The sequence below is a fragment of the Zootoca vivipara genome, chromosome 9 (genome assembly GCF_963506605.1).
Source record: "Zootoca vivipara chromosome 9, rZooViv1.1, whole genome shotgun sequence".
In the NCBI taxonomy this organism is placed as follows: Eukaryota; Metazoa; Chordata; class Lepidosauria; order Squamata; family Lacertidae; genus Zootoca; species Zootoca vivipara.
The window spans coordinates 26,442,698-26,462,773 of record NC_083284.1 but is presented as its reverse complement, the minus strand read 5'-3'; the positions used below and the strand labels follow the sequence as shown (position 1 = coordinate 26,462,773).

General features: G+C 44.7%; 1 protein-coding gene across 3 annotated transcripts in view; it reads right to left on the bottom strand.

Moving 5' to 3' along the window:
- The window catches only part of UGT8 (UDP glycosyltransferase 8), a 36,139-nt gene extending 18,843 nt beyond the window's left edge, over nt 1–17,296 (bottom strand). The window contains exon 1 of one of the 3 annotated variants that reach the window (XM_035112246.2): nt 16,647–17,296. Coding sequence is in view for 1 of the 3 variants with exons in the window: in XM_035112245.2 (XP_034968136.1) it covers nt 5,959–5,992 (34 nt within the window). In the remaining 2 variants the exon portion in view is untranslated. Of the gene's footprint in view, nt 1–3,119; nt 4,767–5,958; nt 6,008–16,646 lie in introns of those variants that run through there. The other 2 variants (XM_035112245.2, XM_035112247.2) reach the window with 2 other exon arrangements.
- Between the last annotated feature and the right edge of the window lie 2,780 nt (nt 17,297–20,076).

Below are 20,076 nucleotides of genomic sequence, written 5' to 3'. Positions count from 1 at the left end.
GATTTGCATGGGATGAAGGAGATGTATTTCATGACTGCTATATATTGAGATTGTGGTATGCATGTGGGAGGGGACCCACAGGGCAGGCTTGGTCCATGACCACTTATATTAGTCAAAACACACCTAGAGCAAAACTTAGGTATTTATAGATACAAGCTCACACTAGTACAAGATATAATGCATAATGAGTGTGGAAACAAAAACAAAACCGTGTAAACACCATATAGTTAAACTTTAACCATTCTAACAGCCTATCAAATAAACCAAGCTTCTGCTTTAGCTCTGCAGGGAAGGGCTCAACAAACAATTAAAACATAAGAAGCCAAATGCTGTATAAGAATAAGAGAGATTTAGATCAGTGAGTTGCGCCTTCCCAGCAAGCAGGATTGTGGGGGGGGGGGGAGGGAAAGAGAGGAAGCTCTCAGTGGTGCCAGTGACTTTTTAACACCCCCACACACACACTATGCATGCTATCCAGCAGGATTTGGGGGGGGGGGAGTTGCAGCAAGTAGGAAGGGTTTTCTAAGCCTACATGCTGTGCAGGAGTATAATTTATGTTGGGAAGGGAAGGATCGAGAGAAAGAAAAATATGAGGTGGCCCTATCTGCCACTGTCTTTGGAACATGATTTATTCCACTTATGATAATCATGATTTCATAGAAACAGCACAAAACTATTACAGTAGAGACAGGGCCAGCAGTCAAACCCCATAAAAACATTATTTACCTTCCAGCTTGTCCCTGTCCATCTATGGCCCCACCAATAGATTAAACTGTTGGTTTTTACATTGTAAGACACCATGGGAACCATTTTAGGCTTAAGGGGTGTGGTATAAATACTTGTAATTCACTTTTTTTAAGTATTCAGGACTATATCTATTTTTTTAAATAATTGAAATGGAAAATGAACTTGCCTGGTACTAACAATTCTCTTCCCTGCTCCAAAAGAAAAAAAAAACAGCAGGGGAAAGAAAAGGCAAACCAGTTGAGCCAACATGTAACCTTCCACAATGGCTGTCCTGTGTGCTAATTTGCACAAGTTTCTCTATTAAGTCTTACCATGAAGACTTAAGAAAAGAGTTGGAAAGGGTTCAGTAAAGGGCAACCAAAATGATCAAAGGGATGAAACAACTCTACCATGAGGAAAGATTGCAGCACTGGGGTCTTTTTTGTTTAAAGCAAAAGTGAATGAGAGGAAACATGATAAAGGTTTATAAAATTATGCATGGCATGGATACAGTCATTGGCAAGGCTATGATGGCCATGTCCAATGTCAGAGACAGTATCCCCTTAAATACCAGTTTCTTGGAACTGCAGACACGCAGAATGCTTTTCACTCATGTCCCGCTTGCAGGCTTCCCACCACAGGCATCTGGTCAACCAAGATGTTGTGCTAGATAGGCCATTGGCCTAATCAACGATAAATTGCAAGAACTCAGGCCAAAAGAAGATGAATTTCAAATGAATCTTCACAAGGTTTTATTGATGTGATGGGAATCAATCCCAATGTTTAAATGGGAATCAATCCCAATGTTGAAGGCAAATAAAGGTAAATTCCAGTAAAAATCAGGACAAGGCCCTGTTTCGACTATTCTTCGTCAGCAAAGATTCACAGGTCAACGTGTACCAGATATGTTTGCCTTGCCCTGTCATTGGCCTAATCAAGCAGGTTTGTCTTACATTTTTAGTTGTGACCTCGTTCAAACAGATGCAACAAGATTCATGCAAGCACAATGTCCAAGGACACCCACATCACAAATATTTTCAGTATAAACACTGCCTATGCTGTTAAACCTGTACATTCAAGCTGTACATTCAAGCATAAGTCAACTAATACAGGCAAGCTCTGTGTACAAACCAAAGATTTTATGGTATGGATGAAGGAGAGCTTAAAGCCTATAATGTAAGAGAAGAAAAGGTATACTTTTTAGAGCGTGTTTTACAATTGCACCGCACTACACAGGTGCTTCCAAAACACTCAGGCAACCTAACCCTTGCAATCACAGGCACAACTATGAGCCAAATTACTGCATGGCCTAAACACTGTTCAAAATCTACCTATTCCGCTCCTACTGATAGAAATGGGTTGGCCCTGAACTGTGCTCAGTTTTGAGTGGAATGTGGGTATTACATGATTGCAGCTCATGGCCATAGGCTCTGTGACTGGCCTGTGGTTTTTCCAGGCCATGGCTTTTAGGATTGTTTAGAATTTGCAAGAGCTGACTAGTAGTTTGTTTGTGCTGATACTGAATACGGAACTATGTCAGCACAACACATAGGGTTTGTAGATTATGTCCCACATAATTCTAAGGGAGCCCAGCTTTCCACTGAGTACATCCTTAACAATACCATCTATAGGTTTTATTGATCCACTAGATAGTCATTACGGCCAGTAGCCCCAAAACTATGAAACTACTTTAAAAGCAAGCAGGGCAAACAGAACCAAGCCTACAACTAATGACCCCATTGCCCCTTTTCACCCAGATGGCAACAATTCCAGCATGGGATTTCAGCCATAGGCAGGGAGAGGGTTCTGCCCTCCTTGCCCATACACCCTTTTTGATTTTAAAATTCAACTCTTCTGTGGATTAGGAAAGTTCCACATGCTTATAAAAATGAAACAGTGACTCTTGCATCTAATTCCCCCCCTTTCCTAAATGAGAGGTTAAAGCAAATCAGCACTGGAAAGCAAAATGGATAAACACAGCTTTATTTCTAACATGCTTAAGCTCAATTCTCATACCAATCAGAAGTTGGCCATTTAAACATACTGGATTTTTACTACCCCTCTCCATTGGGGTACCTTTTACCTACAGTACCCTTTATAAGCTGAAGTGTTTGAAAACTCCTATCTGAACTCAGAAAATACCAGAGACATCAAAAATAAACAGCAGTCCTTTACACACTTCTCTCTACATAAGCCCCACTGAAACCAGTGGGACTTTACTTCCAAGTAAACTCAGATACCGGTAGGTATGACCTGCATTTCTGCCAATCATTAAATATCTCAATAGAAGAACTGACCAAATTACAATATATAAGGACATTAATCTCTCTGATATTTCAGCCACAAGTGAAAAAAGTCCAGGGAAATAGGGAAAACACTGTTAAACACGTTACCTCATATCTTTCTTGGTTCAGTTCACTTCGCTCCTTCCTGAGCAGTTTAAGTCTCTTCAGCAAGAAGAAAAAGTCATGGCTAAAGAGAGGCTCTTCAAACCAATTAGCAGCACTTTAGTGCCAGCAGCTCAGCAATCTTTACAGCCTCAGTCTCTCTCATCATGTTACCAGGAGGTTTTAAATTACTTGTTACATCATAAGAGATAGCAAAGCAGGGCAGGACTCTTAGCACATTATCTGCTTAATTAATATGTCCTTAACCTCTTGAAATCTCCATTCCAATCCAAATCAGCAGTTAATTAGTTATAATAGAGTTTAGTGACTCTGCTTCATTGTCAAGCACTGAAGACTGTGCTATGGAAACATCCCTGAAGCCGAGACAGTAAGACATACAAAGTTATAGGTACCACCACCTCACAGAGACAGTGCCGCACACAACAGCAACCGTTTACTTTCTATTCTACTCTTTTTACTTTCCTTTCTTTGCCTGTGAAGTAAAGATCTTGATAGTTCTCCAGAAAGACCCCCGTCTGACCCAACAGCCAGCTAAATTATCAAGTTCCCTCAATCAAGAGACCCTCCCCTGTTTGTGTTGGAATTTCAGTTAGAATGTGGTGGTTTGAAATCAAGAAAGCCATTTCTGAACAGTTCCAGCCAATAGGCTTCAGTTATGCAATTAGGTCAGAGAAAGAGGAAGGTGATTAGCCAAACGTGCCATTTATGATGCTCCAGGGCCTTTATGAACTCAGGCAGTGATTTCAAAATGTTCTGCAGGGAAGATCCTCATCATGTTTGGCCCCAAAGGTATATAAAATAGGCACAACCAGCTTCAGTTAGTATAATAGTTTTGAATTACACAGAGCTTTCTGTGTAAAGGAAGAGTTTAAGGGTCCTTTATTCCTGGCTACATAGAAAGCAATCTAGGCTACTAATATAGTGAAGGCCGAATTACGTAAGGTATTCAACATACTGAACTGGTGGTTTTTTTGTTTGTTTGTTTTTGCCAAAGTTATTGTATAACTTGAACAACACAGAGAGACTCTATAAAGAACATTAGAAGAGGTCACAGTGACCCCGCAGAAACTGATGCCAATTCCCCCTTCTTTATTTATTGGTCATCTGAATACAGTTTTTGAGAGAAGAGCAAAAATATTTGCGTTTGTAGACTACTCTATTTCATACATAATTGTAATTATGTACAATTATGTACAAACACAGCCTTCTGTTGTGACTGATTAAGAATTCTATGCCGTTCAGTTCAATTAAAGCAAACTTGCACAACAAAACTTTTTGGGTGGAAACACTTAGGGTTTTACATACCGTTCCTGGCTTGTACTACTTGTACTCTTACTCTGCCCTATGACATAGATGGGCAGACTAGAACTGAAGTCAATCAATATATTGCAGAATCACACATTTTTACAAATGGTATGCCCAGTATTATAAAACTTAGCCTTACTGTGCTACTGTTAGGAATTCAACTGATTTTAAAAGATTATTTTCATGAAATAAAAATATGAATATATACAACACCAGGGGTCTAAATTGCAAGCTGCAGTTTCTACTGTAGAAATGTTCCTACACTACTTGCTCTGTGCATTCCCTCTCACACTTTTATGGGTGATAACTCAGTAGAAGGGCATATGCTATGCACACAAAAGATCCCATATTTACACTTCCCCACCCCACCCCACCCCACCCCCAAAAAACCTAGGGAGCAATTGCTACTCAGTGTACACAATAGCTAGCTGGCTGGATCAATGAGCTGATCTAGTATGAGGCAGTTTCTGATTTTCCTGCTTCATCATAATCCACAATGTAAAAATCAAAGTTGAGCTAAGTTTCAAAGTGAATAATAAATTTCACTGATTTGATAATAATAAAATTACTGTGGAAAACATTTGGGGAAAATCACAGATATATTGCTAAATGATTCTCCCAGTAGCCTATAAACCTATGTAACACAACTTTTGTCAGTTTTGCCACTTAAACATATGGCATATATCTGTACTGCACAATTAATCTTACTATCCATTTGTGTAAAATAAGCCCAGGACTGCAGCAAGAAGAGTTTAGCCAGGAATTCTGTTTTATCCAAGTGCAGTCAAGAGTCCACAATAAATTAGTATATGAATCTGCACTAGTGCTGACACTGAAGGTCACCTTTTAGGATGAGAAAAAACAACATCATGAGCCATGCGGTATTTTAACCATTAGTAATCCTCCTCTAAATTATAGTTCAATATACCTCTTTGAACACAAGTCAGGAGTAATTTTTTTTCCATTCCTGAATGTCTAAAAACCTGATTTCCTTCGTTTCCCAAAAGACAGTTAATCATACAATGAAATTATATATTCCTCCCTATCACCCTTCATACATACATCTGGTGAAGCTTATGTCACCATAAACCCTATAGCTAATAACATTTAGTTATTCCTAAATTTCCACAGCAGTGTCTTTTTGAATATCTGAACTTTTGAAATGTCTCCATAAATAGGCTTTTCTAAAGAAATCAAAGAACTTAATATCCAATGCAGTTTCTTGTAGATGAGTTTTGAAAGATCATAAGAAATACAAAGGAACAGGAATACCCTCTTCCCCCCCCCCTTTTATCTAATTTGAGAGCTAACATGAGTTTACAATTATTTTCCACTAATATCAATTTTGCCCAGTATGTGCTTATATAAAATTTATCTTTTATCGCTACTGCCAAAGCATTTCAGCTAACTTTCTTAAATAAACTGGCCGCAGACTTCAATTCACGGTTTCTTAAAGAGTAGAGCAAGCAGAAGCTGAAAGGTGAATGGAAAACATATGAGCATAATCACCATCTTTTACCTGCTGAGGCCTGCAGTGTGTTACAAAGCAGCATTGCCGGAGGAACAGATCCCTAATAGAAAATCCCTCTGAGAGAATATCCGGTACAGGAGAGGGAGACAAAGGAACCATCTAACATGCAGCCTGTAAGCAAATATACAACCAGAAATAGTGAAGAAATGGGAAGCAATCAGCTTGCGCTGAAGGTTCCAGAGGAGCAGAAACATACATAAATGAACAGGACACTCCAGGGCTTCAGAAGGATGAAGGCCTACCTAAGGCCTTTACAGATTTCCATCTAGGGCAGGCTGACAAATTGTCATGTTAAAATGAGGGAAACCTGCAGATAAAGGCATGCATGCATGCTTCATCTCCCTCTAGAGGGCTGGAGGACTTCAATCTCAGATTACTTGAGAAGGTAACATACTTTAAGAGTTCATCTTGCTGGCTTCATCTTTTTACTGCTAAATTATACTGTCTTCTTTATAACGCAGAGTTCCATGGCAATATTTCTCACGAAACATTGACAGGTGGAAGCACGGCAGGCTTGTGGTTAAAAAGTCTTTCGAACCTTATAAAAGGAAGCGCCAAGCTCTTCAGTATCATTCCATGTGATACAAACCAGTGGACAGTAGGAATTAAATTTCCTAATTTTAAACCAGGCTTCCTCAACCTCGGGTCTCCCGATGTTTTGAGACTACAATTCCCATCATCCCTGACCATTGCTAGCTAGGAATCATGGGTGTTGTAGGCCAAAAACAATCTGGAGGGCCGAGGTTGAGGAAGCCCGTTTTAAACCATAGCATTTGTGGGTCGGGGGGAATGGGTCATCTACTGAACAATAACCACAAACAATTCTACTCAAAAAGATAGAATATTTGGATTTCTGCCTTACTAGGTTTGGCTTGGTACAAGGTAGCTATCCTGAAGTCACACCAGTAAGCTACCCTTTACTCATTAATATTATGAATCAGACTATGCAATTATCAGGAGGAAGGCCATGCTGCTAAATCATCTCAGGCATCGAACACACCGCCAGACAACCTACATATGAACAGCTTTATTCATGGATGGAAGCAGACCCTCCAAGTGTCCCTATTTTCCGGAGACAGTCCTGGATTTACAGAAGCTGTCCTAGTTTCTGATTTTGATCCCAGAATGTCTCGCTTTTCCTTAGGACGTCTCTATTTTCATCAGAGAAATGTTGAAGGGTATGGAGTTATGCGACCCCCCCAAGCCAAGGAGATAAGTAACTATACAACATTTAGAAGACCTCTGTTATACAGGACTGCCTTCAGAGAAGTTTATAAATGTTTTATTATGTTTTTATATATGTTGGAAGCCACCCAGGGTGACTAGGGCAACCCAGTCAGATGGGCAGGGTATTATTATTAAATAGAACGTCCCTGTTTTCATTGGAGAAATGTTGAAGGGTATGTGGAAGCTGATGCCCGAGAAGCTGCTCACATTAAGTTTTCTTGGTGCACAGTCAACAACAACATGCAAAGGCCAACTTGAAGTATGTCCAATACCAGGGGTGATCCCAGGGGTGCAGCCCTGCTCCCGGTAGTTGTGTGGAGGTGGCTTAGAAAGCCAATTATCTGGATTCTGCAAACTCTACAGCAGAAATAATGTATTTGCTCTGTTTCTGACCTCCTCACATTTCTATGACTTGCTGTGCACACATCAACTCAGAAGCAAGTCTCGCCAAGCTCAGTGAGATTTACTACCAGACTTAGTAGCACTTACTGGAGAATGCTGTGCATGCTTACTCTGAAATAAGTTCCCATCGGCTTCATGCCTAGTAATTGTTTAGAGCTGTAGTCTAACTCACAGAATGAATCTCAATGTAAAATGCATTGAAAGTCTAACAATGCATGCCTTTCTGTTTCTGATGCAAATCAACATTCAGTAAAACAAAAGGGCATTTTACATTCCAAATGGCAATTCCGTGTTTAGAAATTGCTTAAGACAGGGTTCCAAGGTGTGAAGACGCGCATGACTTCATTTAAGGAGCATGAAGAAAGAGGAATGTTCAGCTGAAGCACTTTGTGATGCAGGAGTTGGGAGGGAAGCAATTTCCTCAAGGAGGAAGGAACCCTACCCTCCGTTGCAAATGGCACTTGTGCCATACTGCTAATTATCAACATATAAAAGAGGTTTATATTCAACTTTTAGTCAGAGTAGATCCATTAAAATTAATCAACCAAAATTATCGTAGGCATTAATTTCAATCCAGAGTGTATTATTAGAATGAGGGTTTGCAAGAACAAACAATAGTTAAATTCTCTACTACCACACCTTGCAGAAAGATAACAACATGTAGGTGGTAAGGGGGGTTTCTGAAAACTTTGCATGGATGTGTAAACGCAGGCATCCCCAAACTCGGCCCTCCAGATGTTTTGGGACTACAATTCCCATCATCCCTGACCACTGGTCCCGTTAGCTAGGGATAATGGGAATTGAAGTCCCAAAACATCTGAAGCGCTGAGTTGGGGGTGCCTGTGTAAACGTATTAGAAGGAATAATTTAGATTTGTCCAATAATAAGAAAAGCATTATATTTATTTTACTTTCTAAAATTTATATAATGCTTGATTGTAAAAATAAACAAACCTCAATGCAATTTACAAAGTAGTCTCTACCTGAACTAGATTGACACAGACTGAGAGCACTTTATGTTAAAATAATTATAGAGAAGCCTTTAAAGTTTAAACAGACAGGTGCTGACAAATATCTGGATCAGGATATTTTAGAAATACATATATTAAACCTCCCATGTACTCAATGTGGGGACAAGAAAAAAAAAAGGTTATGGTCAGTTAATGCATAAATCGACCAGGTTTTTTTAGGTGGATTGATACTTTACTCCAGTTCAGTGGGAACAACTTCGTTGCGAATTTGCCCCAAAACAGAATGTGACATTTGTGTGATAAAGAACAACCGACGCACAGGGTTCTGTCTAACATTGTGGGGGCCTGGCATGCACATGGCTTCACACTGTGGAAAGAAGCCTGACGGGCCCTCCTGAGGCTGTGACAGGCTCCGCTGCAGCAGGACAGAGCCCATCACAGCCACGGCAGGCCATTTGGAGGGCATGACGTGCCCCATCATGCCTCCTTTCATGGTGTGGGCTATTGAATTATGAGGAGGCCCAGCCCCCTCATTTAAAATTGGGGGGGGGCTCAGCCCCCACAGCCCCACATGGATGTCGCCCCTGAAGAACAGCATTTTTGTCCACCTGTGGTGCCTTCATCTAGATGAGTGGTTCCTAAACTCCCCCCGCCAGACTACTTGAAAATTGCATAGGATTCTGGCAGAACATTTATTGTCATTCCTGTTACAACAATCGTAATGTGCTGCATTAAATTCTGTATGATTTTTAATTGTATTTCCACAGACATGCCGCAGACGACCTGAATGATGCTCTCACAAACTCTGATCTAGATTTTACCAGAGCTGCAAAGGAAAAAGACAAAAGAAAGTGGCTCTCTTGACACTAACTCTACAGGAATATACAAATGAACATCAGGTTGTTGCAAGACTGAAAAAAGGAAACTCTAGGTCAGAAATTATTAGAAAGAATATCAGAAAAAGTACCATACTGCAGCTAAATAAATTTATTGTGCAGACACATTTAAAGTATTGTTTGCAGTTCTGCTTACACAGCCATAATACTTATTAAGTATTGCAAAATTTCATGTCCTTTAAAAGCAAGTTAAACAGCTTATACAATTGTAAAGCAAAACCAGACAAAAGCAGCTTTGTATAGATGAAACAAAACGGAAGAGGTAGGTACCACAAAGATTCATCACCTGCCAACCCTTGCCCCTATGCGAAGCCCAAAATCAGGATATTAATGCAATAGCAACTGGTATACAGCAACATGCTGCCTCTGCAGACAGTTGCATAGCCATCATTACTGACAGCCTTATGCTTTATGAATTTGGTTAATCCTTTTTAAAAACCATCTAAACTGGTGACCATTGACAGTAGGTTCAGAACATATAAAGCTGACATGTGACTTGTCAATAAGTATGCAAAATTTACTAGTCTGTGGAAAAAATTACTAAGCTGGTTGCTTATATATCTGATAAAAATTTGTTGTTCCAAAGTAGGCAGAATTAACTTTTGTAAAGCTTTGTCCTGTCTAGTCTGGCCCAGTCGAGGACATGATGATGTCTGAGGCAGAACAGCAAATGCTGCTCCCACCACTAAAGTCAAGTTGCATGGTACCCCCCCCCAAAAAAAATCCCACAAGTACTTGCCCCAGTGAGTCATATTAGAACAATACTAACTTACCTAACAACTTGCTGCATTTCATAACCCCCAAAATCAGCCACCACCTCACTCTGTGTTTGGAGATGATGCTTATCACAATTAAATGGGAGGCTATTTAGAAGTCTACAGGTATTTGTTTACACCATGTATAGTTAAGCAATAAAAAAATATTGGCATTAATTTACTGCCCTTCCCAGATCCCCTGGATTCTTCCCACTTCCATTTTGCATTAAGATGATGGGCACTCCTCATGCAGCCTGATTAAATCTGTAATCCTATTTCTACACCTTTCTTTCCATGCCTCTTTCCCAATTTTTATTATATAACTCAGCCCCTTCATTTTTCCTCACTTCAGGCACCCACCCAATCACTGTTTCTCACTTTATCAGCAGTGTAATTTCACATTTTAGAGCTGGGGGTATCATATCAGTGAGAAGGGCGGATTCTCTGGAAGAATAAAGATTGCTTCACCTCTTCAAATGTCAATAAATTGTGGCTAGAACACTTGTTGTGACTTATATAGCTGGTTCTTTTAAAAAATCTCATAACTATTGAACCTTTGTGACTTCTGGCCTACTTACACAGACCCATTTAAAATGTATATATAGCTGAAACTCTGAGCTCCTGAGGAACAGTCACATGTGAGCTAAAAGGCAAAAGGTAGGACCAATAACTTTTTTCTTTTATGGCTCCCCAGTCTTTCCAACAGCATGGCCTCCTCCCCTTCACCCCCCCCCCCGGCCCCCATTCTCACTTAGCCCAAACCTCATTCACCTTCCCAAACGTCATTCACCCCCACCATTTCTGCCATTTTAACCAAGCCCCATTATTAAACACCGCTCCTTGACTTCCACCCAGGCTTGTCCCGAAACATATTCTCCCATTTCAATGTCACCTCTTTTGCTAATTTATGTCAACGTCCTTTGTCAAGCCATGCCATGGCTTCATCCTATTTCTATGGATTGCATAGCTTGAGTAAAACATTAACCTCCATTGAGGTTTGGAAGAGGGAGCTCCATCAGTGCACAAAAATGCATAACCTCTACCCCAAGTGCTGGTGTAGGGCAGTGGTGCCTTCAGGGCAGGACTTTGGGCAGAAGTTCCTAGTCCTATCCAGCAAAACGTGCATGCCCCCCCCCATGCAGCACGACTGGTTCACTACATCAGCGTTTCTCAACCGCTGTTCCGCGGTACACTAGTGTGCCGCCAGACACTGGCTGGTGTGCCGGGACATGCCACGGCGAGAAGGGCGATTTGCTGCCTTGTCACGTGCCGCCGGCCTTGGGCAGCCCCCCCCCCAAAAAAAAGAGAGAGAGGAGGCCAGGCGCTGCAGGGCGCTCCGAGCGCTCGGCACTTTGGAGCGCTCCGCTCTGCAGCCACCGGCCTTGGGCAGCCCCCCCCCCAAAAAAAAGAAGAAGAAGAGGCCAGGCGCTGCAGGGCGCTCCGAGCGCTCAGCGCTTCGGAGCGCTCCGCTCTGCAGCCGCCGGCCTTGGGCAGCAAAAAAGAAAAGAAAAGAGGCCAGGCGCTGCAGGGCGCTCCGAGCGCTCGCCGTTTCGGAGCGCTCCGCTCTGCAGCCGCCGGTTCCAGGCACCGAGGCGGCAGGCCTCGGGCAGCCCCCCCCCCAAAAAAAAGAGAGAGAAGAGGCCAGGCGCTGCAGGGCGCTCCGAGCGCTCGGCACTTTGGAGCGCTCTGCTCTGCAGCCGCCGGCCTTGGGCAGCAAAAAAGAAAAGAGGCTAGGCGCTGCAGGGCGCTCCGAGCGCTCGCCGTTTCGGAGCGCTCCGCTCCGCAGCCGAGGCGGCAGGCCTCGGGCAGCCCCCCCCCCAAAGAAGAGGCCAGGCACTGCAGGGCGCTCCGCGCGCTCCCTGCTGCTACAGCAGCAGCAACAGCAGCCGGTTCCAGGCCCCTCTGGCTGGCTGGGGCGCTCGGTGGTCTCGCTCTACAGGGCATGGAGGTATGTCTTATGTGCCTCGTGATTTTTTTCACGGAACAAGTGTGCTGTGGCCCAAAAAAGGTTGAGAAACACTGCACTACATCATTAAGTATAGGAATAAATACACATTATTATCTCAAGCTCAGAGTTTCATTTTTCCTGGCTGCACCACTAAAACATGGTAACTGGCAAATCTGTCGTGTTCTGTGCCTATTTATCTGCTCAGAGCCAAACATCAGGATGAGTCAAGGAAGCAAGAAGAATGTTTACTTTTCCTTGAAGTAATATCTATCTCCCCTCAAGAGAATTGCCTGTCCCATGGTCTACCCTGAACAGCAGAAGCCAGAAGGGATTCAGGTGTGGTAGTGGATCTGCCACTCTCAGCATCCACAGCAAAGGTGGCATTTTTCCATCTCCGCCGTATCAAGCAGTTGGTCCCTTACCTCTCTCGCCCTGATCTGGCCACAGTGATCCATGCGACGATCACCTCCAGGCTTGACTATTGTAACTCGCTCTACGCGGGGCTGCCCTTAAAACTGACCCAGAAACTCCAGCGGGCGCAGAATGCCGCGGCGAGGCTCCTTACAGGGTCCCGGCCGCGGGATCACATTCATCCAGTGCTTTACCAGCTGCACTGGCTCCCGGTGGAGTACAGGATCAGGTTTAAGGTGCTGGTTTTGACCTTTAAAACCCTATGCTGCTTGGGACCCTCGTACCTACGGGACCGCCTCTCCTGGTATGCCCCGCGGAGGACCTTAAGGTCCACAAACAACAATATTCTGGCGATCCCGAGCCATAAGATGGCTAGATTGGCCTCCACTAGAGCCAGGGCCTTTTCAGTACTGGCCCCAACTTGGTGGAACGCTCTTTCCCAGGAGACCAGGGCCCTGCGGATTTGTCATCTTTCCGCAGGGCCTGCAAGACAGAGCTGTTCCGCCTGGCCTTTGGGTTAGACTCAGCTTGACCCCTGTGTTTTCCTCCCTCATGGCTTGGATTTATGGACTACTTGAAATGAGGCTGCATTTTAAATTTTAATACTGTATTTTAATCTGTATTTTAATTAATTGTTTTTATGTTTTATTGTAATTCTGTTGGTGTCAGCTGCCCTGAGCCCGGTTTTTGACTGGGGAGGGCGGGGTATAAATAAAAATTTATTATTATTATTATTATTATTATTATTATTATTATTATTATTATTATCCCTCAGGGCATGGTTAGCACTGTTCTGTAGGACTGGAGAGATGTAATTTCAGATAGACAGCCCAAAATTGACCTTGGGCCAGTCACTATTTCTCAGCCTATGCAACCTCACAGGGTGCTTGTCAAGATAGCATTTGACAGGATCGTTGGAGGAAAGATTGAGGATACGAATGTGGTGCATTAAAAATAAATGATTACGTTATGCCACTATTTCTATTTTGACTAATATAATTCCATTTTTTAAAAAACAAATCACAATCCAGTAATGTCTGGCAACCATTACTGGAGGGAAGTCTATCAAGAAATCTGCAATCCTTTTTTATTTGTGAGAGTTTTGATTGAACTTAATTGCGTACTGTATGGAAGGACAAGTGAGTAGCCAAAATATTTCAATCAGGGGAAAAAAGATTGCTTAAGCAAATTGAGCTATACTGTATGTTCATACTGTATTTAATTATTTCTTTGGCTATTTACTGTATTCATTTTTATGCCAATGCCTAAATATATTCAAACAAAATTGAATACAGTAATTAGTTTTTAAACAGTGATAAAAGTACAAGTACGCATATTGTATTAAAAGGCGTTTTGTCATTTATATACTTCAGTTTCACAGCTCCTATACAAAAATAATGAACGCTTTGCATGACTGGCAAGGATTGTGGCATTACGGTTGTAAGAAGGACAAAGAATGTGAAGAAACAGTAGCATTGGAACAGATGGAGAGGAGGTGCTTACTGCAGTGGTGCAGCAGAAGCAAATGAGCAAAGTCAAGCTGTACCTGGGATTTTAGTTCTCCTAAAGCCATAGGGCTTTGCAACACTCTATTCTTCTTCTTTAGTGTAGACTATATCTAGACGGTACTGTATTATTATTATTCCACACAGCCTGTTCCTTTTCCAAATATATAGCTGAGACTCCACTAGCATTTTGTCCAGGACCCATCATCAGTTCCCACATAAAGCATCCTCTCTCTCTCTCTCTCTCTCTCCAAGCCAGGTGTGTTCAGCCTAACAATACACATTTGAGTTTGTGGCATTCAGTTTTTTTCAGATACATCTTCCATTCTACCCTTCTTAATCAGATCAGGGAAGCAGTGCAACTCAGCACCAGTTAATTCCCTATATTCCAATGCCCTGAGCTTTTTTCAGCCAGAACTCACCAGAACTCTGTTCCGGCACCTGCCAGGTGGGAGCCATTACCATTATAAGACAACATAGTGAGTTCCAGCACTTCTTTTTCTAGAAAAATAGCACTCCCTATGCCCTTTCTGTATGCATATCCCCTCCAATGACAACTGTCTACAATCCCCACAGAACGCTTTCAACTCCTGCCTCCAATGCTAGGCCTGCTCCTAGCAGGTTCAAATAAGCCCTCTAGTTCACCCCACCATGCTGCTGATCTACTGATCTCACTTCCATACAAGCCTGCTTGACCTGCTGCCCAAGAGAGGTTCCCCAAACCCTCTTTCTTTCTTCTTCTACTGGCATTAGGCCTACATACCCCAAACACAACTTATAGAGGCGCTAGAAATGAGCTCTCCTTCCAGGTCTAAGAGCTCCACCCCATCTGTTCATGGCAACAGCACTAAGTTTTGTTGTTGTTCCTGGGAGAGCAGCCTCTTTCCCTCCCCAAAGATACTCTCCCTTTTCTGAAACATGCTGTTTAACAAAGCCCCCCCCCCCAAGGCAGGCTGTTGTATGCACAACCTTGGGCATAGCCAAAGGGGGCGGGGAGGGCAGCTGCTCCCCCCATCAAACAAACAATTCTTAACTGTCCTATCACATGGCAGATAGCTCGGTTCTGCCCCCCCCCCAACACATAAATCCTGCCTTCCTGCAGCCATGTGCACAGCCTGCCTCTACTTCCCTGGATGTAATATTTCGTCCAAATCCTCACTGTTAGACAATGAAATTTAAAAAACTGACCAATGATTTTTCCTGTCAGCCACAGCGGCCGCGAGGCTATTAATTGCCCAAAAATGGAAGCTACAAGAGGTACCTCAGATTACGGAATGGCAAACGAAGCTATTAGATTTGATGGAAATGGCCGAACTAACCTATATAATAAGGGACCAGGGTGACGCGAAATTCTATAGAGAATGGAGTAGTTTGTAGACTATGCAAGAAAGAATTATAATGGAATGAAAACGTTGGCAGTAATGAGTTAAATCCTACATTGTTGACTATTAAAAACAGTTGAAACACGCGAGAAGACAGAACTATTGTACCTGCTGGGGGGAAGTCTGAGCTGGGGACAGCAATGTATTGTCTGGATTAATATGTATTGTATAAGTTGTTAAAAATGGAAAATTAATAAAAAATTTAATGGTCAAAAAAAATATCCTCACCTGCTCTTTTCTTCCTCCTACAGAAACTTATAATTTATTTTCCCCCAGACACAAAAACCCTTTTTTTCTGTAAGCAACCCCTCCCCACCCCATCCCCACGACCCCTACCCTTGATGCCTCCTTCCACGCCCCCCCCCCCCGCTTAACCCGTCTTGCTGCGCCTCAGGCTCCTCCCTCAGGGAACGTCGCCTGCCCCCTATGGGGCGTCGGGCACTGTCCCGCCAGCCAAGGGCAGCCTGGAGTTAAGTTGCCTGGGGAGAAGGTACAGTATTTGCGGCTGGGGAAATGAGTTGAAAGTTTCTGCAGGAGGAAGAAAAGAGCGGGCGAGGATTGGGACGAAGGATGGAGCCGCTCTACGGCTCCTCTCAGAAGCAGCCCTCTCCTCGTCCTCGTCCTCCTCCGGCCAACTTCCTCGCCCGAGACACACACGCGCGCATATATATACATAAGATACATACACAAACTCCCGGAATGGAAGGAGGCAGACACGCGCGGGGACACATAATAGATACAAACGCTCCCCCCTCTCTCTACAAACACACACACACACACACACACGGGGAAAGAGCAAAACACACACACTCCGGACGGGGTCCTGGGGACACTAAGCTGGGTGTCCCCCTACAGCACACACGTGACGCTCCGTCTCCACCTGCAGTTCCTAAACTACCCGCGCCCTTCAGTTTCCCAGCGTCGACTCCACCCATGTATCCGGCTTCCGTCTCCCCTCTGCGACCCTCCCCAGCCCTCGTGGCCAAGTGCGTGCTCGCAGGCGCGCGCGCACACACAAACCGCTCCCCAGGCGTGCGCTCACCCTTCCGGCCAACTTTCCCACCTGCCCAACCCCTCTTCTCCAGCATCGCGACGCCCGTTTCACCTTCAGCATCCCCTTCTCGCAGCCTCCCAGTCCCTTTCCGCCGCAGTTTCCTGCAAAGCTCCTCCGCTTCCTTACCTCTCTTCAGGACCTGCTCCCCTGCCTTTGCTCTGAAATGGGGGCGAGAAGACGAAGCGTCAGGGCGTTGGGGAGCTTCTAGCCCGCGGCGATGTTCCGCCCGTCCCCTTTAAACGCAATGGGCGTTTGCTGCTCTTTTCTAAATCCGCTGCGGAGGCGGCGACTGGCCCGGGAGAAGCAGCAGATCCCCTTCGCTCCCCTTGGTGTGTCTTCCGCTATCAGCCGCTGCACCTGCTGCGGAGCTGGGCTGCTGCCTCCGGGCTGGAGGAGGAAGCAAGTAAGGGGGTGCAACTTCAGGTTCCCTCAACTTCTCATCACTTGATCTTCTTCCTCCTCCTCCTCCTCCTCCTGATCGTCCCCGGGCTTCAGAGCTGGGCCCTCAGTATCAACTGAGCACATGGACCTCTCGTGACATTGAGAGCGCACCTCCCAAGCACAGCCGCGCGCTGCACCAGCGAAAGGTCCCTGGAGAGAGACGGGAAGGTCAGGCAGCTACTACTGCTACTGCCGCCGCCGCAGCCGGGTCCAGGTCTCTCCAAGAAGGAGGAGATCCGTTTCCCCTCCCACGCTCCAGCCGCTCTCAGTGGCCCCCCGGACACCTTCCGATGGCATGCACTGACCCCGGCTCCCAGTGCAGCAGCAGCAGCAGGGACAGCTCCATGGGGCAGCCCCTATTCCCACCTCCCAGCGGGCGGGACCGAGGCTCCCTCCCTCTCCAAGGCGCCTGGCCACTTACAGAGGGGCGCTCTGGGCAGGAGGGGGTGTCAGCGGAGCAAGGGATCGGGACTCGGGCGAAAAAGGACACCACCATGCAGCTGCTTCCAGACGCTGCACGAGGCTGGCATCTAGGTGGGGTGGGGTGGGGTGTCCCATCGCTGCAGCACCAAAAAGGTGATCAATCAAAGCGGGGTGCAAATAAATGGGAGGGGCGGGTTCGCATGATTCTTTGGTCCCAAAGTATTAGCGAAAGTGTCGATTGCATCTCGCTGAGGAGCCCAGCATCTTGGTGCAGCAGCAGGAGACGGAGCTTTGTCCACTTCCGAGTAAACGCATGGTGTTCGGTCTACAAAACCCCGAATGCTGCTCGCGTTTGATCGCTTTGCAACGTGAAATTGAAGTTGGCTGGAATGCAAGTTTGAATTTTAAAATGGTTTTCTGCCCCCAGGTTAGCACCATCAGTGTATAAGAGTCCAAATTTTTGACATTTTCTTAAAAAGTAAAAAAAAAAATCTTACACACGGAAAAATGCAGTAGTCATTCCAGTGAATCCAAACCCTAGATTGTGCACCATATCACCCAGGATGCAAAATCAGTATCCTTTGCATGCAAAAAGCTCCACTTTCCCTAGCATCTCCAGGTAGGGCTGGGAAAGAGTCTGAAATGCTGGAGAGCTGCTGCCAGTCAGTGCTGACAATATTGAACTAGATGGATCAATGTTCTGAACTGCTATCAAGCAATTTCTGTTTTGTTGTTTGTTTTTGTTTTTAAAAGTAACCAGGACCTTCTAATATGCTTCAAAGGTGGATTCTTGTCATGGATGGCTGCAGAGGAGTGGGGGGGCACCAGCTGGGGAACCCCCAAAGGAACCCCCAGGGGATGAAGGCTCAGAGGCAGAAGATTGGTGGTGGGATAATAATGTGTGGTCAGAAAAGGAAAAGGGAGCAGAGTGGGAGGATGGGGTGCTGGAAGCTGAAGAGGTAAGAAGGGTTAGTGAGCAGGAGAGGAGCAGGACTAGGAAACACAGATGAGGCAGGCTGCTGAAGAAACAAGGGAGTCTCCCCCCACTTGCCACAACCAGCTCCCCCCCCTCCCAGAACATGCAGAGAAATAAAGAGAGAAGAGCAATGGGAGCAAGATGATGAAGCCTTTGGCTGCTGGGGAAGGAACTGAGGGATGAGCCTTAGAGAGCGGTGGGAAGGCGGAGACCTTCAGTCCTTGCAACAACTTCATTGGGGCAAAACCTACAGGGAAAGATTGTAGGTAGTTCTACAGCAGGGGTCAGCAACCTTTTTCAGATGTGGGCCGGTCCACCGTCCCTCAGACCATGTGGTGGGCCGGACTATATTGGGGGGGGGATGAACAAATTCCTATGCCCCACAAATAACCCAGAGATGCATTTTAAATAAAAGGACACATTCTACTCATGTAAAAACACACTGATTCCCAGACCGTCCATGGGCCGGATTGGGAAGGCGATTGGGCCACATCCGGCCCACGGGCCTTAGGTTGCCTACCCCTGCTCTACAGGATGCCAGAACTCAGCCCAGGAGAGCAACCATTGTGGGCAGCACTAATTCAGTCGCAATACTGACTTGCAAAATGGCCAAGGAGGAGGCAAGCGGCAGAATCTCTCCTCCAAAACCCTTCAGAGGACAGTTATCATAGCCTTTCCCACTTCACCATGCTAAGTTGTCACAAAAGAGAATTTTCTTTACAGCACTCACCTGAGCACTGGCTGCTTAGCAATAACAAGCCTTTGGCTTTACTCACTTCTGAGCTGTTGCAATGCTGTTTATTTATTTATTTATTTAATTTTTTTTACTTACTTACTTACAGCATTTGCATCTTGCTCTTCAGCCAAAACGAATTCCAGAGCAGCTTACATATGATCAAACAAACAAGACAGTTCCTACCTGGAGGCTTACTATCTTAAACCCACAACACACAAGGGAAAAGGGACATGGAAGAAAGAGGAAAATCAAAATTATTCACAATTACCTTCTGCCCCACTCTTTCCAGGCACAGGTGCATGCTTAAAAGCTCTGTGTCTGAGCATGGTCTTTTGTGCGTGAGGATGTTCCCCCGGAGCTTTCCCGCAAAAATAACGAAGAGGATAATGAAGTCAGCCAACACTGTCACTTTTAGTTTAAAAAAATTAAGACTGTCCTAAATTACATGAAGCAGAAATTCTAAGAACCTAAATCAAGGTGTGTGGTGGTTGTTGTCGTTTTTTAAAAAAAGAAAAGTACAATAAAATATATGGTAATGGTGATTCTCCAGTTTAATCTTAATATATGGTCTTTAACTCTTAGCACAAATGTCAATTGGTATCTTAAGCGCATCGCTGTTTGCTCCGATTGAGCTTTAAAGAGCAAGTTATCACGAGAAAAGATCAAGAGGAAAAAAATAAAAAGGGTGCTCAGACACAGAGCTTTAAAGCACAGATCCAGGGCCGGCTTTAGGGGTAGGCTGGGTGGCGCAGGGCCGTAAGAGGGGCGCCGCGCGGTGCCAGAGCGATCTCCGCACCACGGTGCCAGGGCGTCCGACCTGCTTGAGACGGCCCTGCACAGATCGATCATATCTTTTCTGCGGGAAAAAGGTAATTGTGCCTCACCCACAATTACCAGCTAGCAGGAGGTTCCTGATGGAGCTGGGCCTCCAGCAAAGCTGATGAAATTGTTAATGAGCCCTGCATTGAGGCAGTCTGATG